This window comes from Phyllopteryx taeniolatus, chromosome 14 (genome assembly GCF_024500385.1).
Source record: "Phyllopteryx taeniolatus isolate TA_2022b chromosome 14, UOR_Ptae_1.2, whole genome shotgun sequence".
NCBI classification, from domain to species: Eukaryota; Metazoa; Chordata; class Actinopteri; order Syngnathiformes; family Syngnathidae; genus Phyllopteryx; species Phyllopteryx taeniolatus.
The window spans coordinates 20825700-20848690 of NC_084515.1; the positions used below are offsets into that span (position 1 = coordinate 20825700).

Below are 22991 nucleotides of genomic sequence, written 5' to 3' on the forward strand. Positions count from 1 at the left end.
TTGAGAAGTAAGACTTTTTATTCGTATTATTATTATTATTATTGAGGAACAATACAGAGACACAGAAAATAACAATAGATGCAATTTCCCATTTTGTTCTTTGACAAACATCTTACTACAAATGGAATCATTCGATTGTTGTTCTTCAGTTTTCTTGTCATACTCTGCAATTCTCTCGATATATTTCGCTTTGGCAATACAGAATTGTAATTCATGCCGGTAAGGCAGTCTAAATTAGATGTTGAGTGAGTAGACAGAGAACCATTAAAGCGCTAAGATGCATCGTGAGGTCTTAATAGTCCACAGGTACAGTATTTCCTTATTTGATACCTATATACAGGAGAACCAGAACACAGTTTAGGACCATAAACACACGAACAAAGTGACAGAGAAGCACTCGAACACTGACAATAGCTGCTTAAGATCCAACACAGATGCTGACTGACTGAAATGATGAGCGTGCGATGAAAAGAAAAACTACGCGAGTCGAATAAATAAAGTCTTTCATGTGCATTAAGTTGGTTGCGTGTTTTTAAACCTGAGATCAGGGCTAAAAGGAAAGATGTGAAATGGCCACAGGACCACATCGAAGAGTGTTCCGGCCGCAACAGCCGTCAGTCAGCATCTGAATCTGAGCTTAAGGCGTCAGGGGTCACAACTTTGACCATTGACACGGCACAGGTGGACCGATACGACGAGGTTAAATGTAGTATTGAGGCCGTTTCCAATAGAGAATACTGATGGTGCTCCTCGGCCTTGCTATGTGTGTATGGCTGCTACTACGACACATAAAACATCTCACCGAAGTCCAGTAGTAAATCCCCCCTCCCCCCGAGGGTTTAGGACTCGTCATTAACAGCTTTCGACGTGAAAACAAATACAACTGAAACGGCAGCAAACGTGCAGACAGACTGCGTATGCATACTGGACGTCTTCTCACACACTCGTACACGCCTACACGGTTTTACTTGCACACAAACGCATGTTTACACACTCACACACACTAAGATACAACTTGTGTTCCTATCAAGAACAATAGGCTGATAATGAACACTTACGAGAGGGTTGTACAACAAATGAATCCTAAAGGAATTGGAGTGTACGTATAGGCAAATGAGTCCCTCCCCCATTCACGCAAAACATCTTCGCACACATACACTCCCATGCATTAAAAGCAGCTTATCCGTCACGCTGCATTTTGGAATGAATACGGCAGCCCATCGGCTGGGCATATTTTCACGTCGAAGTAGCAAGTTCTGGCGGTGGCTGACTTGGCGAAGGGTTGAGGGAAAAACGGGATCGGTGACTGATACTAGGACGTGGTTCTGCCGAAGCTTATCTGGACCAAAGGCGAGCAACAAGCGCACGTACGCGTACACCACAAGACAAGTACAATACTGTACATAGATATATGGACATGGGCAACTGGCAGGAGATTGCGGGTCAAGGGGACACGATTTGCACTAAGGAGAGAAGAGGGCAGCGGAGCCATGGCTAAAGAGAGAAAGAAGAAGAAGAAGAAGAAGACGAGTGGCCCCTTTGGATGATTATGGCGGCACTTGTCTTGTCGGAGATGGTGGTGGTCGTCGGCTTGAATGCGCATCGGACGATGGCGTGAAAAAAAGGAGACAGGACAACACAGATGGGAGAGACAAGCAGAAAAAAGACATTCATCGCAGTGTTTGTACAAGTTAACAAAGAAGGCTACAAATAATCCACTCTCGATGTTTGGACATCCCAAAGGTCATACAGTTTGGGAAAAGAATGACTACACTTACATGAATGTAACACAATCAATCTGGAGGAGGACGGACCGTGGCCACGCATGCGATCAGAAATATGAGGACGAGCGTAGAAAATGCAAATTATTGGGACACTTTGAAATGTACAGCACAATGTGTCCTCGTCATTGAAACGGTTGTGGGGAAATGGCTCATTCTGATATAGACAATACCTGAAATGAATCTTGGAAGGCAAAGTATCTTGCATAGTTTATTATCTTTGAAAAGAGGTCAGGCAACCAAAGGTTAGTTTCACGCACCTATCTGTTCAGTATAACACCTAAACTGTCGCCAGTGGCAAGTCAACAATAAGTTGACAATAACAATAGAAGAAGAAGAACAGAATGCACACTTCAAAGTGAAGTGCAGGAGGTCCTTGAGCGAGATGTCCGCAAAGCATGTTATCATACCTGGACACATTTGAATTGTGGCAAATTTGATAGAATAATATCACTGTGTATTAGAAGGTACTCTGTTTTAGGTTTAATGCATATTAGACACATAAAAGCTTTATCGAGTCCAATCTTTCAAATCGCCATGTTTAATTCTCATCATGGAATCATTAGCATCGCCTTACTTCACCTGGCTCGACTGTGTGCCGAAGGACTGGACCGGTAAAGCGCTAAGCTAGGCATAAAGCAAACATCAGATGGATTCTCGTCCTCACCTGGGGATGCTCGGAGGGGCCCGGTTCGGGCGGCTCGGGGCCTGGGGACTCTCGGCGCTGTTATTGAAGGGCCCCAGGGGACCCGGACGGTTCGGTGGTGGCGGGGCTCCTCGAGGGGCTGGGCGCTGGCCTGCAGACATCCTCCTTGGGGCGGTGGGACTTGGAGGAGGAGACCTACAGGAACGCGGGCTTAGAATGTTTGGAAAAGAGCAAGAGAATGAAATGTTTCGCAAATACGCGGGAACGTACCTGCGACCGCCGCTTGATCCCCCGACCCAGGAGTTGTCGACGGGCGGTGGCAAAGGGACAGTGATGGTGGTGGTTGAGATATCCCCAATGATAGCCAAGGCCTCTTTTAGGGCCTGGTGGGTCCTCAGCACCTCGTCCCTCCTCTGAGCCTGCTCCTGGGACTCATCCATCAGGGCGTTCTGGTCGCCTGCCGAGTACAACTGGGCCAGCAGCTCTGCGTTGATAAACTCCTTGACCTAGTGGTAGCGAGAGGAAGTGCAGACTGAGCACCGACGAGCACAATTCACTTTCAATAGAGCCGAGTAGGAAGTGAGTCACTCGTTTACGTTATTGATCATGAGATGCATGATGGCCTTGGGCATGAGATCCCGGATGCACTTGTTGACGATAGCCATGTAGGAGTCGACCAGGTTACGGATAGTTTCCACTTTACGCTCCAGCTGGGGGTCCATGGAAAAGTTATCCGAGGTGGTGGTGGAGGACTCGCTCTCAACCTTTGAGGATTTCAGAAGAAAAGAACACTTTCAAGTTTAAAAGGACTAATGTTACCCGTAAACACGACAGAGGCTCGATGTGGAAATGACAAAAACACTTTCATTTGATGACCGTTGTCAGAAGTTAGCGAGAAGTACGGCAAAGAGCAACGCTGGGTGTAACATTTTTGGATCAGACAGAACATTTTCCATACATATCACAAAACAGACGCGCGCTAACCGTGGTGGTCTTCTCAGGGTAGACCCCGGCACGGAGCAGAGAAGACTTCCAGCTGTCCACATCATCCTGTGAGTCGCAAGCCAATTCCAGAGTGCGATTGTCCTTATACACATTCCTGGATCCCACAGCAGAACACGCACGAAAAGAAGTCAGTTGTGCAAAACGCACTGAATGAATGACTCATACCCAAAAACTACACCGATTTCTATCATAATCCCAAAATTGCAATCAAAGATTCAACTTGGAAGATTACTAACAGCTTTTGCTGTTGCGCAGAAAGTATCAAAAGAGATATGTTCTAACAGCTTCAAGTAGTGACGGTGAATTGAACGGACTTGTTTCCATGTGCGTGAGTTTATTGTTGGCTGAACTCATGCACACTACTTTAACCCAAAACATATTTCAACTGCTGCAAGCTAGGCCAACAACGCTTGATAAGCGCCACATGGTCAATATAACTGCAAATATCAATTCATTTTCTAGAGCACTGGTCGCTGACCTTGACTCTGTATTAAAAATGCAGAATATGTGCTTGCTGGACATGAAACTCTTCTCGACGTCGCGGACTTTCAGGTTGTCCAGAGGGAGCATGTACTTTTTCTCTTTCTCCTGTGAATGAGAGCAACACCATTTGTCATCGTCTCAATTGTCAATTGCGCAATGACATTTGTGCGGCAAGTGGGAGGTGAAATTTGGTTTTAGGGGAAGGCGAGAGAGGGGGGTGAGTAGAAAGAGAAGGGGCGAGAGGAGGGAGGAGGAATGGGGGAGAGCGGGAGGTAAAAGTGGGAGTGAGAGGGGGAAGAGAGAAACGGAGAGAAAAAGGCAGCACATGTGGAAGTCATTACAGAGCCGGGTCAGGACGCAGTCGTCGCTCACTCACGGTGAGTTATACAAAGGCGAGGTGGTAGCGAAGGGCCGCGGAGAGCGCCGGCCGAGCGAGAGCAACGGCAGATGCGTGAAAGCACCGGAGCTCAAATACAACGTTGATCTTTGAACGTGCACGGCTCGAAGAGACAAAAAGTCACCCAAGTTATGACACATCATTTTACACCTCTTGTCTTTGATTTGTTTGTTGGTCTTTTTGAACTTTCACCCCCCCCCCCCCCCCCCTTACTTCCCCACACTCTGTAGATTTTTTTTTTTTCTTTCCATTCCAGAGGGGCCCACTTCCTGCCTGATTTTTTTGGGGGGGGAAGAAGGCGGGAGAGAGAGTGAGATTAAATGACGGCCTGGCGTTAAAACTCAACATCTGGTAGCGCTTAGCGGCGCTCGGAGAACCAGAGGAGGAGGAGGAGTGTGTTTGAAGCTTCAGCGACGGCGAAGGCGAAGGAGATGGAGAACAAACTCCAGTTGGAGGTTTGCTGATGGTCGAAGACGTAAAGGTAAAATGTCGCATGTTTGAATTCAAGTGAAAGAAGAACGCGGGAGGATAAGCAAAGTCGGCAGAGCCATTCTGCGTTGTATTCCCAAAGGGGGTCACGACACTCCATATATGGTCACACAGGTCCCCTCCCTCTTGCTCTGGCTTCCTCTCCCTTTCGCACTCATTCACGCCCCCGTCTCCCTCGTTCCCTCTTTTTTGAAATATCCCCTCCCTGAACGTGCAGCCAGTCTGTCCCGGTCGTCTGGGCGAATGTGCCACGTCAGGACTGGATACTCTTCATGGCCGGCGTGACCAAAACGGACCGCGAGGGGACCCGAGGTGCAAAGCTCGACTGAAAAAGCAAGAGATGCGCACCTAAGCGCCGGGGAAGCGACAACGCTGACGGGCGAATTGCGCTTTTGAGAGCTTTCGTCAAATGGGATCCTCGGTGCCGACACGGAGTGGTTCCAAAGGGAGGGCGCAAACGACACAGAAGCGCCGGCATCTGGAATGGCAGAAAACAGCAAAAGGCCTGACAATTCATTCCGGCTCCGTCCACCCAGTGTTCAGACTACCTGTTCATTGTCATACTGGTGTACAGTAGTCTGCACATTGGTTAGACTGGGCATGGACCTTCTTCTGTCAGTCTGTCTTTCTCTGTGTGTCTCGGTCTGCAAGCTAGCCAACTTATTTGTTTGGGCGAATCTCTTTTCCTTCAATCTGCATTAATGTATACGTTGATCTGATTGATTTATCACTCTCACAGCTCCTTTTTTCATTTCGTTTGGGGAATAAACATTAATCAGTTGAACCTTTGATGAAATTAAAAAGGGTAGAGGTCAGAATATGTCAAATTTTGACATTTCTAACATTTTTAGCGGAGATGAATGAGTAAGTGTGCAGCGCTACTAGCCTAGCAGTGTGAGGACGATGTGCTTCACGGGAGAGGGAGGAGCCTAAGTGCCTGCAAAGCATCAAACACGAGCCAAAGGAGAGTGGGACGGTCAATCAAGTGGAGTTTGAAAATACAGCCAAATGATTTCAGTGGGTGGCCAAAACGGGCTTGGACTGTTGCGCAAAAAAGACGCATGGATTTCTCTGGTGTCAACTGCCATAGAAGCCAACCGAAGAGAATGTTGCACGAATGTACTCAGAATATAGAAGCACACTGACAGTTCAATGAGTTTTGGGGAGAAGTTTGTAGAAGGCTCAAAAGGTTTGCATAACTTCATATGATTACTTTTGTTCACGCACGCCTGGTTTTACTGAAGATTCATATTTATTTCAATCGGGGTGTTTCTCTCTACAGAACTGTTCCAGGCTGATGTCTGGAATAAATACTCGACATTTCCCGAGCAAGAATGCGAGCAGTTCCAAAGGGAACGGCAACCGCACCAAGAGGAGAGCGCGCAGTGAAAGCACATGCATGCGTACGCGACTGCAGAAAGTTCACAGAGTGTAAAACAGAAATATACAAAGCCAAGCTCGTGAAGTCTATAATTTCCTGCATCGCCACACTGAGGTATCAAATGACAACATGAACCCCCAACGCCGCGCAGCTTGTGTGCAGTCTGAGCGTGAGTGCTGGTCGTATATTTTGGGTGTCTGTGAGCCAACATGTGGTCGAGATTGGGAAGGATCCAAATCTGCGAAGATGAAACAAATGCCTGAATTGCCACGAGAAAGAATTGTACAGAGAAGAAAGACAGTAAAAGACAAATTCCTCCATTTGTCAATGATTTCAAATCATTGATACTTTCAGAAAGACGGTGGTGAATGGAATGTAGTGCCGATAAATGCTCCCAATGCAAAGAAACTCATGGGCGAATCTTAGGCTTTGCGGCAAACAAGCTGAAGAGGTTGCAGTGTGTCCGCCTATCTACACTTGCTGTGCAGAATGTCCTCAACCTGTACAGCAGGCACAGACAGGCAGATAGGCAACAGCCAGCCAAGCACCAAAGCGACCGACCGCATCTGCACAAGCATCTGGCTTCGCTCGGTGCAGCTATTTCTGTTAGAACCTCACATGGCAATAATTAAATGCATTTTTTTGGGGGGGTACCTCATATGTGAGTCGTTTTCATTCAAGCCTGATGCCATATTTTTCCCAATCAGCCTGCTCTACACTGTAGAATTTTTTTGCAAAGGGGAGGTCATTAATTTATGGAATGTTCGCGTTCAAATTCGGCGCTGTCGTGGCAGCATCATTGCGTCATTGTTGTGCGTCCACCTCGGAGTGTTCACAACAACATTTTGCTCTTATTTAGCCAAATAAATGTTGAAATGTTTTGAAATGTGTTTGTCCTCCATCTCCTTTGCGTTCGGCTCTGATGATAGCGACATCATTTCGTGGTGTATTTCTATTGGTTGGTTCACCGAAAGAAAATGTGGCATCAGCGGCGCAAGGAAGGCGCGTTTAGAAAGCATCCATTTTCTATACTGCATTTTTGAGCGCAACCACAGGGCACATAGACATTCACACCTATGCGCAATTTAGAGCCTTCAATTAACATTTTTAAGAATGCGGGTGAAGCCCATGCAGCTGAGATTCGAACTGCGGACCTCAGAACTGTGAGACAGAAGCACTTGTAACCACTAGTGCGCCGCACTACCGCACACCGAGATCGTCGAGCGGAATTTCAGAAACGTCTTTGGTCACAATGTTCCATTTTTCATCTTTGTTCCTTTCCAACTATGAAGCGTGCCACCATCTATTTTTAGCATCATACGACAGCTGATTTTTTTTTCTCGAGATAACTTATCGACGGCCAAAATCATTTGAATATGATTTTTTTTTTTTTTTTTTTTACTTTTGATAAAATATGTCCAAGGTAGAACTCACCTCATCATCCTTGAACCAGGAAAGGCTCTCAGCAGTGAGGACAAACCAGTACTCCTTGGCTCCTCCCTTCATGATGCTGATGTTGTTTATGGTCAGCCAGCCTTTGCGGATGACCTTGGGGGGTCGAGAAGGTGAGAAGGTCAAACGTTGTACAAATATATCGTGTAAACATTGAAAATGAAAAGCTGGAGCATAAGAAAAGGGATGAAGGACACAAGCTCTTCACTTAATTTGCTTCCAGTTGCAATGAAATGTGTGCAAGGGTTAGCCGTGTCGTGGTGCGTTCGTGACTGTACGTCAGTGCGCTGTCATTCCGAGAGGTGTGTCCACCACAAGAAAAAGCAGTGGTAGCTTATTATGAGTGGTAGTAGTATTATTATGAAGTGACTGTTGCGTTATGTGCTTCAGACAGACAAGAAGACAAGAAGTGTGTGTGTGTGTGTGTGTGTTAGTTGTAGTAACCCCACAAGATCTGCATAAACACGCCTCCAGGCATGGCGCCAAGTGGTTATCAGGTTAGATTAGTCTTCCGTCTTGCACCGCCTCACTAAGACACACTAAGGGGGTTACCCAAATCATTTCAAAGCCTTGCCGTCATCGGCACAAATGAAATGAAAGAGCTGCAGCAACAGAAGTCTTGAGACACCCTTGGAAATCAATTCAATAATCCCTCCCTTACTTCCCCTCGAGTCTTACAACTTCAGCTTACCCAGACGGAAAGGTTTTGACCCAGTGCACAAAAGAAAGGCCCCTACTGCAGATGACAGGTGTCAAACTCTTTTTTTTTTTTACAATAGTTGTATACTTAAATATTCAACGACCACAATATTCCATGACTTATGAGTTCAAATTTCATTTGTTGTCAATGATATTTATGGCCGCACGGGGGACGACTGGTTAGCACGTCTGCCCCACGGTTCTGAGGACCGGGATTTGAACTGCGTGGGTTTTCTCCGGGCACTCCGGTTTCCTCCCACATCCCAAAAACATGCATGCTAGGTGAATTGCAAACTCAAAATTGTCCGTCGGTGTGAATGGGAGTGCGAATGGTTGTTTGATTCTATGTGCCCTGCGATTGGCGGGCGACCAGTTCAGGGCGTACCCCGCCTCTCAGCCCCGAGATAGCTGGGATAGGCGCCAGTACAGCCGCGTTATAGAAAATGGATGGATGGATGGATGATATGTAAAACGCAAGGGCAATTGTGTGTGTAATATGACGAGCAATGTTCACCGTCATGACGGTCCCCTGAGGGAAACCAAGACTCTGTTGTGGGTCCATGACGGAAATGAGTTTAACGCTCATGCTGGAGACGCTTGTCTGGGTGAGTTTGGTGTAGAAGAATACGATTCGAACGACATAGCGTCTACACTTTTTGGAATAAGTAGACTCGAAGCAGGTCTTGTTATTGCTGCAAAATGATGATTGGATTTTCTTGCATTTTGAGTTCTTGCAGGTGTCCCAATACTTTTGTCCTTGTATGTGGCGTATGTGCGTGACAGAGTACTAAGACAAATTTCTAACACTATCAATATTGGATAAGATATTTTATTCAGCCAAATCTTTGGATACAGTATTTGTATTCGATTATTAGGCACCGCCTCGTAGTCTGCGGGCCTCGGTGGGTGAGGGTGTTAGACGGAAAACGGTCATTTGGCAATGTCTTACAATCAAGCCTGATGCAGGTGGAGAGGAGGCCTGCAACAAGGAGGAATGCGGGGCTTTTAGAATAGAATAGAATAGAATAGAAAAGGAAAGGAAAGAATAGAATGGGCCTTTATTAGTCCGCAAATGGGGAAATTCAACTCATCACAAACTCGAGTTACCTTACGGGGAGATTTAATCTGTCAGTATAGAAAAAAACATTTTGTGACAAAAGTGGCTCAAAAGGGGTCAGGCCAGGATCCTGTGAAGGCAACAGGGGGATTATTGCAGGCACAAGCGATATTGCAAAGCAGAACCCACGTGGAGCAATACTCACCGATAGACGCCCGTAAGAGGGCAGCTGACATTGTCACTAAGGGATGGGGATGAAATGCAAAGTGGCACCTTGATGACACAGGAGGAGTTCAAGCAAAGGGAAATGTCTCAATAATAACACTGACGATGATGATGGTGGTGGTGGCAAAAAAACAAAAAAAGTCAATCCAGTCTGATTGTTTTGAACTCCAATTATCAGGCCGAATGAAGCATCCGCAGCTGCTGCCCAGTTACAAACATAATGCAGTATCGTGCAAAAGGACAAACGCATCGAGAAAATATAATGTAAACGCACGGGTGTTGTGTGAAGTGCAAAGATGAACTGAAATGGGACAATAAATCAGCGGACAACCGCATTTTTATTTTCTCTTTTTTCTCTTTCATATTTTGGGGGGGAGGGGGGGGCCGGAACCAATCCCGATAACGCTGATTGGCGGTTTATCCCCGCCTATTCCAGAATTATGGTGGTTTTAACAACAATCTCTCTCTATTTTTGTCAATAGAGTTATAATGGGCATGAATTATCTGCGGATTTTGGCTACTCGCCGTCCCCATCCCCCGCGAATAGCGCGGCTCCACTGTTTCTGGGATGATATCTCTTCCATGTTTTGCTATCAATGCCGTGGCCATCTTGCACTCACCTGATTGGTTGCTGAGCTCTGACTCTTGTTCGTCTGACTGCTCCTCTGCTGGGCGCTGGGCGGCAGGAGGGGATGAAGGTGAGAAGAGAAAGCGAGGCTAAACTCAGATCTAAACTTCTTCTTTTCACTGTCTAACTCATAAATAATAAGAAGAAATGATTATTACTACTACTGCTAATAATAATAATTCAATAATTCTGTCTACTAGTGATATAAAGCTATGCGATGCGAATCTTTACTTTGCAAAGCCAATGAAGTCCTCGTGGTTAGTGTTGATGTAAGAGAGTTGAATGTCTATCACCAGCAGAACCTGAAACCAAAAAAAAACATCAATTAAAAAAGATAAGTTATACTCATTCTATGGTGATCGTTGGATGTACATACATTTTGGACAATCTGTGTTCTTATTGCGCTTAGTTAGGTTAGCAAGCTAAAGGCTAACAAATACCTTTTTATTTCAACTTTAGTGTGCATTTGAGAAAGATGAGGTTTTGGAACAAAACTAGCAGAAAGTGACTTGTTCTATGCTTGACTAAACCAAGTGTTGGGCTCACTTTTAATTCTCAAACATTTCCCAACATGCAAAAATGTTACTTCAAACATAGACGTATCCAAATGTATACATTACGCATTTATGCACACGCCATAGAAATAATATTGCACTAACTAATACGCTACTGTGAGTACGTTAGCATGGCACGCGAGTTCTTGCGTCACCTGTTCCTTCGCGCGACTCTCTCTGTCTCGGATGTGAGAAGTCACGATTCTCTCTGTTTCTTCACGGAGCGTTGGGAAACATTCCAGCTGCAAACACACCACACACGGCATATCGGTCCTTCCGCACTGCTGATAGAGAACTGGAAAGTCCACATCGGGAACCGTAACGAAAACTGAAAAGCACAGTTGTAATCTTATCGCTCCTCCCCCCGAAAACCTTTCAGGCCTGTTTGGGTTCAAATTTAAACTTCAGCCTTTTTCTTGCGGTTGAATTGTTCTCGATGCATTATTGCATGACATGCCTTCACAGCGCCTAAAAAGGTATAACTCACCTTGTTGGAACACTGGCGTACAGTGTTGATCAGTTCCTGGATGACCATGTCCACACACTTGACACAGGGCTCCTTTAACTTGATGATCTGTTTCTTCACAATGGCTTCAAACGCCATGTCCGGAGTGAACAGCCCTGTCCTGCCGCCCCAAAAAAGAAACTTCTTCTACTACTCAATGTTATTGCCTTTTACAAAATGGAGAGCGCTAACCCTGCATTGAGTGCACGTTTTACTACGTACATGCACACTGTCTGAAATAGTGGTAACTGTACATAAAAGCTTCGAGGCGCGATCGACAATAAAGTACCGCTTGGTGAATAATGAAACATCACGCTAACTACCAACAACCGTGTCGAAGAGAAGGAGAAAAAAAGGCTAATTATAAAGGCTCAAAATACACATTTGTAGCTATCTGGCTCGCCGTATCAAGTAGCTTTTTGAAAAATTCGCCCTTTGGGATGGATTTTAGTGTGAAGTTGACTGTTGCAGCTAGAGCAATTACCATAAAATATTGGACTTCCTGTATGAAATCCCATATTGTACTCGATTCGTGCAATATGCGATAAAAGGCAAACCTCCCACCTGATTCCGTGGATGTTCTTAATGGCATAACTGATCTCACGACGCATCTCCTTCTCATCGCACTCCATCTGCGAAGAGAGAAAATGAGGACATTTAGGGAAGCAGCGCTTGCAGTGTGTGACTGCCATTGGAGCGATTGAGCTGAGACGAAGGAGAAAGTGCAACTTTGTCTCCTATTCGGCCCGACGTTCGGCGGAGTCATCTTGCCGAGGAATTACACAAGCAACCTTGTGGGAGTTCCATTACATCATCGTTTTCAAAAAAGGACAAATCTTGTTATAATCCGTTAAAAACGCTCTCAATGCAAGGTGGCAGAAATAGGAACATGTGATATAATAGTGTGATATTAGATTAGGATTCGAGGTTACCTTGACCAGTTCAAATGGGAAACGCTCATGGAAGATGCGATTGATTTTGGCTCCACCTGACAGCTCCACCGTGTCCACCTGGTCTCCCGAACCCTCGATCCTCTTCTCAAAGTCCACAGAGAACTGCTGCACCATCCTGAAAAACACATATATGGAGGATAACCAGTAGCAGTGGTGCCAAATGTTTATGATGCATAAATATGATAGACGTTATTTTACTGGTGAAACTGGGGACTATATTATACTGACTGCAGCAGCTGCTTGGTTTTGCGGGACGGGTCATCCGGTCGGTATCCCCGGTATTCCTCGGCCTCCTTGTCCAGAGCCAACAGCTGGGACTGCAGCTTACTGCGGAAGGCTGGCAGAGTGTCTCGGATGTGGTTGGTCAGTTGCTATGGGAACACAATCAAACAAGACTCTTTTTCAAAGCACTTTGAACCGTCATTATTCTCATTTGTAAATGCAAGGTATTCAAAGCGATAGCGATCTTTCTAAAATTTGGGTTGCCCCGTTAAGATACAAGAGAGGAGCAACGTATTTGAAACAAATGCAGTGCAGTTCTACATGACAATCACAATACTGCACATCTTGAATGATTCCGTCATGCCCTGCAATGATGTGTCATTTAATGCAAGTAGGAAAAAAATCTAGGCCAGTATCTTATTAATTAGGCAAAGTGCACTGCGAGTAAATCTCTGGTCACCTGGTTGAGCGCTTTCTGCAGGTGCGGAGTGCCCATTTTGTCCCCCAGGTGCCTGTATGCCGGATGGGAGAAGAAGAACTTTCTCTCTGCCTCCAGAGCTGCCTTGATATCTTTCTTCCCATCGATGTCCTTCTGACTGCGGTTCACCACTCCGATGTAGCCTGAAAACAAAAAAGGCACGGACACAAATTGAGCCAAATAATGACTGATCCTGGGCCAGTGAGAGTGGTTTTAAAAAAAAGAAAGCAGCAACAAGCTTGAGTTGCGTGAAGGACGCTGCCGGCCGGTCCGCGAGCTCACCTCGTCTGAGCGGCAGGAGCTTGTTCTCCAGCACGTCACGAGCATCGGTGCCCTCATCCATCAAATCCAGTTTGGTGATCACTCCTATAGTCCTCAGACCTACACCGCACAGGGAACCACACGACCATCACATTGTCTCATTTGCGTGCGGGAAAAAACAATGTGCTCCGTGTCATCGACGACTATTTGTTGTTTATTATGTGCATTCGAGCCAAAGCATCTTCGGCCTCCACTAGCGTCACTGCTGTTATAACGATCATTTTGGCGTAGTAAAAACAAGGGCAAGACCTGGGACACTTGTGGCCACTAAAAATATAGAAACCCTTATTTATATGGTTTGATAATGGCAGTTTCCAGATTTGAACATATTGAACATTTGTGCTTGACCTTTTAGGTTTCACTAAAGTGCATGCACAGGATTGTTTGACAATAAATCTCATGACTGTACTGTAGTGGACCGCTTATTCTCGCAATTGTCAAAAGTGCAAGAATTTCTTTGTCTTTCTTTTTTCCTTCTGCACCCGCATTGAAATGTATTGCTGCCAGGGGCTAACGTGCTAAAACTATCGTGTGGTAGCAGAGTGCTTCAAGTCCCGCATGTGTACAACGGCGACATACAATAATATCGAATATACGATCTATTAGCACAGTCGGAGAAATTCCACTTTAGTGGTTTTCCATATCATATGTCGATGGCAGGACATTGTCAATTCAGAGCAAACTACTTTGCAGGCTGTGAGGGGGGGGCCCGTCGAGTTAGCATCTCGGCCTTGTCGCTCTTGTCCTCTCTCACCGCAATGATTCATTCGTCCCTCCCTCTCTCCCTCCCTCATGGCGTCATCCGTGTCCTCCTCCTCCTCTTCCTCTTTCCCTTCTAGTTCATTCTCCCGTCCGCTCGTCCCCTCCCGCGTCCCCCTCTGCAGTCTGGAGGTCAAATGACCTCCGTCATCCCATCTGCAGTCTTGCCTTTCCCTGCAAAACGTCTTCTGTCCTTTTATCTTCTCATCTGGCCTCCTTGCCCTCGAACGGTGAATTGAAACTGATAAATGTTGATCAAACGCAAATGGCTTTTTCCGACACCATCTTGCTTAGGATCGCCACACGCTTTGCTTGATTTCCTCTGATCTCTTTTTTGACATCCTTCCTGCGGTGCGAGGAGTCACCCTCGCCTCACCTTGGGGATCGACTTCCTTCGCCAGCTTAAGGGCGTCCGAGTTGGCGAGGTCGGTGTTGGCCGGCGTGACGGCCAGGATCAGGCAGCTCTCCCTGGTGATGAACTGCATGATCATGTCCCGGATTTGCTGCTCGATGTCAACGGGCTGGTCTCCGACCGGCACCTTGGTGATCCCCGGCAAGTCGATGAGCGTCAAGTTCAGCACTGTTCGGGAGCAACAACGCGTTAGGAGAACACGACAGGACGTTTGAAACACTTTTTTTTTCTTCGTTTTTTTTTTTTTGACAGACTTGAGCTATATAAAGAAATGTCGTCATTGGAACACACTTCTTCAGGAGTTCCGCAAAAGCAACCCGTGCATCCGTTGTCGAAACCATTTATCCCCATTCGGGTCGCAGGTGCGCTGCGGCCTATCAAGATACGTCTTTTTTTTCAAACAATGAGGTACACTCAGTGTACAATCGGTGAGATTCTGAATGGGCTGTGACCTCTACGCAGATTTGCAGCAGCAGCACGAGCTCATCTGCTTAAGCGCGCTTCACTGAAGACACCTTGATGCATTCTTTCTTTTCTCACCGTCCTTCCATTCTTGACTACAAATGGCCAATCAATATGGCAGCACGACAACCCGCTGCGTTGCTCGAGTTTCGTCAAGGTATCTTTAAGAAGAGCAAGAGGAGGGGTTCATTAAGTTTTCAAAAGGAAAGAGTTGGGGTTTCGCACCATTTGGGGAATACACGCGTAAGTTGATGGGGACAGGAGATATGCCTTTGTTGGCGCCGGTGACGCGGTCCGTCTCGGCTTCGATCTCCTGGCGAACCTCATCGAAATCTATGAACTTCTTCCCTTTGCAGTGGAGAAATTCGGCCCATTCTGCGGAGATGAAGAACACGCGAGAGAGTTTGCTGGCGATGTGTGAGACGGACAGAATGCCGGAGTGACAGCGTGGAATGAAAACAGCGCCATTTCAAATGAAGTGCGTGCATTTTTGCCATTTGTGAGTGCGCCAGCGGCTCGTGTGGGCGTGCGAACGACGTGTGCGAGCCCACCTGCGGTGGCGCTGATAAGCTGCAGAACCAGGGGCCTGCGAGTGACGATTCCAGACCCGCGGGGCAGAAAGTCCCTGTGGACAAACAACTCAGCACAGTTCAGCACTCAAGAAAACGTCAACACGAAACATCTTTCGACTCAACTCTTGCATTTCTCGCTATTTATCATTTCAGTTGATCAAACGCTGAATATGATGGCGGCCATTTTGTTAAGCCAGCATTTCCCGTAACAACTGAAATGAACAGGACAAACCAGACCTGAGAAACAAAGCATTGGCACTCACTTTCGAAAGAGACCCCACCGTTTCCTGGGCCGCGGGCATAATCATTGCACAAATATGAACGCTGTGAGGACTGTCGTTCTTTGAAAAATGTCTGCACCGGAAAATCTTATTTTTTTTGCCTTATTGCATAATCGCCTCAGTCATTTTTGTCCCGTTCAGTCATCCGGTCGCAGCGTACCAGAGGAAAGCTGGACTATCAGTTGCAAACAAAGCGGCTGACAAAAATCATCATTTGCACAATCCAATGAGATTGAACTATTCCTGTCGTATTTTTCTGCCAATCAAGAAACTAGCTGATTTGCATTTTTTTTTTTTTTTTAGGTAATGAAAATGAGTGAATGTGTGTGTGGATCACGTGCTCATGCACGCTGAATATAATGCCACAAAATTTTTGTCAACTTGAACGAGCGCAGATGCAGATTGGGCCGGCTCCGAACGTGATCGGCTGACTTCAAGCTGACCAGGCGCGTGCGCACAGAGACCGCCAGTGGTGCTTAAGCACCTGCCCTTGTTGCCCCGGATGAAAAAGTGCCCTCTTCGCTGAAGCTTATTTTTTCCCTTCATTCGTATATCTAAATAATAATAATAAGAATAATTGTTTTGATGTTTGAGGGGCATTTATTTGAGTGCTTGGAAGAATTGTACATGTGCTCCCATCTTAATTTGAATGTATTTTTTGGGTGGGTCGGTATGTGCTGGCCATCATTAGTTAAATAAAGAATTTTTTCTTAATAGTACGAGTATTTTTGGCGATGAGTGCCTTTTTTTCCCACTTGAGCACCTGCCGCCAAAAATGCCTATGCACGTGCCTGACGCTTCGAATCGTGGGTGTGCTCGATCTCGCTTGTTATGTGGCAAGGTTAAGGGATGATCCTATTTTACCTGCCCACAAAGTTCTCCAGCACGGAGCTTTTCCCTGCGCTCTGGCCGCCCACCACCGCGATTTGCGGCAGGTCCAGGTTGCAGGCCTGGCCGATGGAGCTGAACGCATCCTGCAGCTTGTTGACCAGCGGGATCAGCTCCTCCATGCCGCGGTTTCCCATGGTGCCTTTGGACGGAGGGCTCGGCGATTGGAGGGAGGAAGAGAGCGAGAGAGAGGCAGGGAGGGGGAGACAGAAAGACAGAAAGAAAGAAAGAGAGAGAGAAAGCGAGAGGAGGGGATGTGACGCTGCTATATTAGTCCAAGATGCCGCGGTGCTTGTTGATGTAGCCGAGTCATCTAGCCACGCATTGCCCCGAGACAAGAGACGGGACGACGGGCGACGAGAAGAAGAAGGGAGGGAGGACTGCAAGAGAGAGAGAGAGAGAGAGAGAGAGAGAGAGAGAGATGGGGGGGGTGTGAAAAGAAAGAAAGATATGAACAGACAGGGACAGACAATTGCGCAGTTGCTTACCACCAACACACACACGCGCGCGCGCGAGAGAGAGAGAGAGAGAGAGCGAGAGAGAAAGAGAGAGAGAGAGAGAGAGAGAGAGGCCTGTCTATTCAAGGGCATTTGCCGGATGAAGCTCTTCCATCTTTGCATGAATCAAACACGCCTGCATTCCGCCTCCGAAAGGCCGCACGAAGGAAGCGCCCTCGTCTGCGTCAAGCATCGGCGCGGTTGTCGGTGCGAAACGTCAGCAGCCCACCTGCCGATCGCTGTCCGGTGCTGAAAGGACGCGCGGCTCGGCCCGGATGGGCGCTCCCCGCGCATGAACGCCGCTCTGCGCGCTCCTTCGCGCTCGGGGCGGGGGGGGGGGGGGGGGGGGGGCGGCGGATGTCAGTCGGCCGAGCACAAAGTCACCGTCGACAGCGTTAATCGTCTTCTCCGTCCCTCGCCCTCGCGTCGCCTCGATGCGGAATAGCGACGCGGCGCCGAGCCAATGACGATCGTCGACGAGGGAGGGGAGGCGCGCGACGGCGGCCCCCGATTGGCTGCGCAGGGGCAGGTTAGGCCCACCTGAGCCCGCCCCCCGTTTACCAAAGCCAAAACTCGCGTTACGTTGTGTCACATTGATTCGTCCTGCATGAAGAAAATATAGATCTACATAACTAGACTCGGTAGAGTCAGCGCGGCGCCCTGCTTTGCAATGGCAACAAAAGCTGATCGATTCTTCCACCGCGGTCATCAAAAATAAAAAACAGGCACGTGCAGTGTGCCCGAAGAACACTAGGGGGCAGCGGCGACCTACATTTGCCGTCACGTGGTTTAGGGCGCAGGTCCAATTAGCAACCGGTTCGCTGGTGGGGTGTTGAGCAGAAGTGCGAGAATTCTCTGCAGTGCTTAAATAGGAATAAATTTAAAAAGTAAAAAGATTCAAGTCCTTTACTTAAGGGAACGTTTTGGCTTTTTTAGTACAGACTTTGAAATATATTTAAGTACCAAAACATTTTTGGGGGAAATACCCTCCATTACATCCATTTTAATCAGTTGAGGCAACTTGTTTTCCTCTGTTTTTAACTTTACTGCAAGCCAAATGTTGACACAAATCATTCTTGCGGCCGACGTCATTAAAACAATCGACTTATACAATTGACAACTTAAACGTTGGTTGAAGGCCCGAAAGGAAAACGTTCGCCACCGAGGGGGAGGGAGAAACAAAGAAGACTTGTGGATTGTGAATGAAAAGCTGTCAGCTTTGCTCGGAGGGAGGATTTCTGTCCTGTCACTCAATTGGAGGAGAAGCATTTTGATATGTTAGAGGCAGTCAATAAGCGTCACAGCAGTTCCAAAAAAAAAAAAAAAGAAAATCAGGAGAGGAAGACAAATGGAAAGCATGAGCCTCAATAATATTTGGAAAATGGAAATATGCGTAATTACAACCATATTTTTTCGTTCAGTATTCGAAGACAAAAGTGAAGGCCCAAAAAAAACTGCAGGCCTCGCAAAGCATCTTTGTAAAGACCAAATGATGTCGGTGCCCAAATACTTGTGGCGCCAACTCCTCGGGTGGCGTTTAATGCTCTTTGGCGGGTTTTCCACGGGCCACGTCTGCTACCGTCTCACGTCGTTTGAGCGAGGGATCTCACACTCCATGTATCGGATGGAGAAGACCAAATCGAAATGAGACAGTGAAGTACTTGCTAAATAGCGCTGCTGCTTTCTTGACTATTATAGACAACACAAAGGCTAGTCTAATCACATTTTGGTGGCAAACCGGTAAGCTCGAGCGCTCTTGAACTGTCAACAATGAGGGAATCCTGCGGCCCCGTTTTGGAACTCAACAGCTCTCGTGACACACAACACAGCAACATTTGCAGAAGGGGGAATTACAGTCTGTGCTGGAGAAAACCAAGAGCCCAGAGGCGCTGTAGCATGCGGAATCCCGTAAACGCGTACTGTGCTCTGTAAGAAAAAAAGAAAATGGCATACCTGGATTGCGGAGAATTCCGAGGACGCCTTGCAGGAATTCAAGCAGCTGGACGACATATTTTACATCCAATGGAGCCTGCAGATGGAAGATGCATCTTTTAAAATCATTTTTTGCCCTTCGAAATGAATGGACAAGCCATTTATCCCTCCAAAAAAGTAAAATAGCATTTTTATAAAAAGGTATAATAATAATATCATGACATAGAATAAATAGAATTGAACAGTGTGCGCCGTATGATACATTTGTTATGACTTTGGGGCTCCTGGTGTGCGCGCCTTGGCCACCGGGGGCAGTATAATACAGACCCATAGATATACATGGAGACGGTCACAACGCCCCAATGAGCTGCAGTAATATGAATCGGATACAAATGTTGGCGGCGCAGTGGTAGATGCTGCTGCTTTTCACTCAGACGGCGCGGGTCCGATTCCGATTCTGATTCCCGGTCGGTGCGCCAATACGCAGCCGGTTCATTGAAGACTCTAAATTGCCCGTAGGTGTGAATGTGTGCGCGAATGGTTGTTTGTGTCTATGTGCCCTGCGATTGGCTGGCGACCGGTTCAGGGTGTACCCCGCCTCTCCACCCAAGATAGGTGGGATAGGCTCCGGCACGCCCGCGGCCTGCCTGAGGAGAAGCGGAACGGAGGATGAATGAATGAATGAATGAATTTGTGTCCCTGGAAGTGGAAGACCATTCAATGTCAAATATTAACGAATAACTTTTAACACGGTCTTCAAGGAAGTAAAACTCCCTCCTACTGTTTTGAGTTTCATTTGTTTTTCTCGATTGAAATACGTGCATGCCTGTGCCATTATGAAAATCAATTCCACGGAATTGACAATTATTTGCTCCCAAGACTGAACAAGCCCCGATAGTTCCAAAACACGGTAATCCGGCATCACGTAGCCACAACGTGCCCGGACAGCTCCGCCGGCTTCACCGGGGGTCGTATGCCGCTCCAGGGTGACCCCTCGCAGGCGTCCCGAGCGACACACACACACACACACACACACACAGTTGACACTGGATCAGGCAGTGACAGATTTTGTGTAATTATATCTCAACTTCTTTAAACACGCACATTGACCCAGTGATGCCGCAGTTACCTTGAAAAAGTAACTGAGTTACTTTACTGATTACTTGATTTCAAAAGTAACTAAGTTAGCTGACAAGTAACCTTTTCAGCTGCTTTCAGCAGCTGCCAAGTGGCAGGAATCTCACTTAACCACAGCACAAAAAGAGCATTTGCTTTCAGTGTAATCTAAGTACCTTGCCGGGTACAGTAATGCGTTACATTCATCATCACTCAAAAAGGTTGCTGTTATATAACTGCTATATTGCGATTCATTTATTGCAAATTCGCAAATTTTAATTTTTATTTTTAAAAGGTCAACGGAGTGCAATCACTCGCCTGCACTTCTCTGATTCAGTTCACGTTATAGGTTAATTGATTTAAACATGGCAGCGTTGACTCAAAGGAGATCAATTGGGCTAATGTTCTTAACGGAATAAAGAAACCTTACTGAGTACTTTATCCATTTAAAACATAAGCCACGGTCATTTAAAAAAAAGAATAATAATTTGCAAAAACCAACCTTCGCCTGAGGCAGCGCTTATGCAGCGCAAACTCATTACAATATCGAGAGGAACAAATGCAATTAAGGCGCAAAATGGAGCCTGATTTTCTCCAACTACAGCACTGTCGTTAAAAACGTCACCGCGACGAATTCCGGGTACCCAAAATGCATTTTGCTGACTCCACTGGCAGACTGTCAGTGTGAGGAGTGGCGCAAATGTTGAGCCGAGGAAATGGCCCGCGTCCCAGCATTGGGCCGCTGCTGATGACGTCATTCAAGCAGGGCATGCCCGTTAAGCGCCCGTTGACAAATAAAATGAGGGCTCGATGCTAACTCGCACATTCTGGCTGACAACAGTGAGGAGCACGCTCGCTGCTTCCCGTCCTTTCCTGTCAGAGCAAATCGAAAACCAGAGCTGGCAGTGGCCCCGAGCAAGATGGCACTGATGAGCTGGCAAAGATGCCCCTCGCCCACTGTGACTGCGTGCGGCTGCTCTTCTTGCATAGCGTGCAACGGTGGGAAGTAACAAAACAGTACAAATACTTACTGTACTTAAATAGATTTTTCAGGTCTCTGTAATTCGAGTTGTTCACAAGCAAGGACGGGGCGAGGTTCACCGCTTTGTCAACAACTGCGTGAGGAAATAGTCCAGCACTTTAAGAATGTAAAATTGCATTTAGGGATATCATTATCTGCGGTCCATAATCTCATCAAAAGATTCTGAGAATCTGGAGAAATCTCTTCACGTAAGCGGCAAGGCCGAAAAGCAACATCGAACCCCCGTGACCTTCGATCCCTCGGGCCGCACGGCATTCAAAAGCGGCATCATTGTGTAAAGGATATTGCCTGCACGTGGGCTCGGGAGGACTTTAGAAAAACATTGTCACTTGACACAGTCGGTTGCTACAGCTACAAATGCATGTTAAAACTCTACCATGCAATGCAGAAACCATATATGAACAACATCCAGAAAGGCCGCCGGCCAGCTTTTCTGGGCTCGAACTCATCTGAGATGGATTGACACAAAGTGGAAAAGTTTTCTGATGAGTCCACATTTCGAATTGTTTTTGGAAATCACGGACATTCTCCGGCCCAAAGAGGAAAAGGGCCATCCGGATTGTTATCAGCGCAAACTTGAAAAGCAAACATTTGTGATGGTATGTGGGTGTGTTAGTGCCCATGGCAGGGGTAACTTGCACATCTGTGAAGGCAACATTCATGCTGAAAGGTACATCCAGGTTTTGGAGCAACATATGCTGCCATCCAAGCAAGGTCTTTTTCAGGGACGTCCCTGCCTGTTTCAGCAAGACAGTGCCAAGCCACATTATGCACATTTTACAATAGCGCAGTTTGGGAGGAAAATAGTCCGCGTTCTAGACTGGCCCGCCAGCAGTCCAGACCTGTCTCCCATTGAAAATGTCTTCAGGCGAGTTATGAAGCGCAAAATACCACAACGGAGACCCTGGACTGTTGAGCAACTCAAGTTGTACATCAAACGAGAATGGGACAGAATTCCACCTGCAAAGCTTCTACAATTACAGTGTCCTCACTTTCCAAATGCTTCTTGAGTGTTGTTAAAAGGAAAGTCCATATAACACAGTGGTAAACACGCCCCTCGGGGTCACACATTTTTTGGGGAATGTGCTGCAGGAATCAAATTCACAATGAGTCAATATTTGCAACAACACCAACAAACAGCTTTGTCAGTTTTAACATTAAATATCTCGTCTTCGTAGTGGATTCAATTGAATATACGGTAGGTTGAAAAGGATTCGCAAATCATTGTATTCTGTTTCATGTACATTTTACACAACGTCCCGACCTCATTGGAACTGGGGTTTGTACTAAATGGTTTAATGCCATGTGATGAGATGAGAAAGAGAATCCTGCCTCTCAAAGTTGTTTAACTGACCTTTATTGGCAAATCATAACAGTATGAAAAGCAGAGTATGAAAAGCATTGTCTCCAATGTGCAATATGACATCAGCAGTAGTCGGGGGGAGAGGAGGACCATTGGAAGGGACCCTAGAAAAGACTTGCAGAACTGCCATGGAGGAGCCCAATGTGGTCTTTGTTTGAGTAGATCCCTGGTGGTGTTCGTCGTTATAGTGAGTGACACTCTGTCCCAAAAGTGTTCATGAGGTCCTGGTACTCCCTCTGGTGGTCAACGAGGCGCCGGAACACTTTGTACTTCCTTTGGTAAAAGCTGCAAAAGAGGTTCTATTTATTCCATTTATCTTTGATCAATTCGGTTACATTACATTGCTGTTGAATCACTTATGGCACTTTGTACATATCATAGCAGTAATCAT

The 22991-nt window shown here is 46.6% G+C and overlaps 2 protein-coding genes across 8 annotated transcripts in view; both read right to left on the reverse strand.

Moving 5' to 3' along the window:
• The window catches only part of LOC133489403 (dynamin-3-like), a 24565-nt gene continuing 1574 nt past the window's right edge, over positions 1–22991 (reverse strand). The window contains exons 2-22 of one of the 4 annotated variants that reach the window (XM_061798434.1): positions 19101–19176; positions 16627–17030; positions 15461–15534; positions 15135–15284; positions 14412–14615; positions 13238–13336; positions 12938–13098; positions 12484–12626; positions 12235–12370; positions 11867–11934; positions 11285–11423; positions 10953–11039; positions 10475–10545; positions 10236–10290; positions 7617–7730; positions 3911–4020; positions 3412–3526; positions 3024–3191; positions 2698–2933; positions 2449–2622; positions 1–1590 (exon numbers count right to left, since the gene is read on the reverse strand). In XM_061798434.1, the coding sequence (XP_061654418.1) occupies positions 1548–1590; positions 2449–2622; positions 2698–2933; positions 3024–3191; positions 3412–3526; positions 3911–4020; positions 7617–7730; positions 10236–10290; positions 10475–10545; positions 10953–11039; positions 11285–11423; positions 11867–11934; positions 12235–12370; positions 12484–12626; positions 12938–13098; positions 13238–13336; positions 14412–14615; positions 15135–15284; positions 15461–15534; positions 16627–17030; positions 19101–19157 (2808 nt within the window). In that variant the 5' untranslated portion in view covers positions 19158–19176 and the 3' untranslated portion in view covers positions 1–1547. Of the gene's footprint in view, positions 1591–2448; positions 2623–2697; positions 2934–3023; positions 3192–3408; positions 3527–3910; positions 4021–5149; positions 5280–7616; positions 7731–10235; positions 10291–10474; positions 10546–10952; positions 11040–11284; positions 11424–11866; positions 11935–12234; positions 12371–12483; positions 12627–12937; positions 13099–13237; positions 13337–14411; positions 14616–15134; positions 15285–15460; positions 15535–16626; positions 17599–19100; positions 19177–22991 lie in introns of those variants that run through there. The other 3 variants (XM_061798432.1, XM_061798433.1, XM_061798435.1) reach the window with 3 other exon arrangements.
• Positions 22578–22991, reverse strand: part of fggy (FGGY carbohydrate kinase domain containing) — a 9314-nt gene continuing 8900 nt past the window's right edge. For all 4 annotated transcript variants that reach the window (XM_061798439.1, XM_061798438.1, XM_061798440.1 and 1 more), the window contains one exon: positions 22578–22885. In XM_061798439.1, coding sequence (XP_061654423.1) covers positions 22783–22885 — 103 coding nt within the window. In that variant the 3' untranslated portion in view covers positions 22578–22782. The remainder of the gene's footprint in view (positions 22886–22991) is intronic.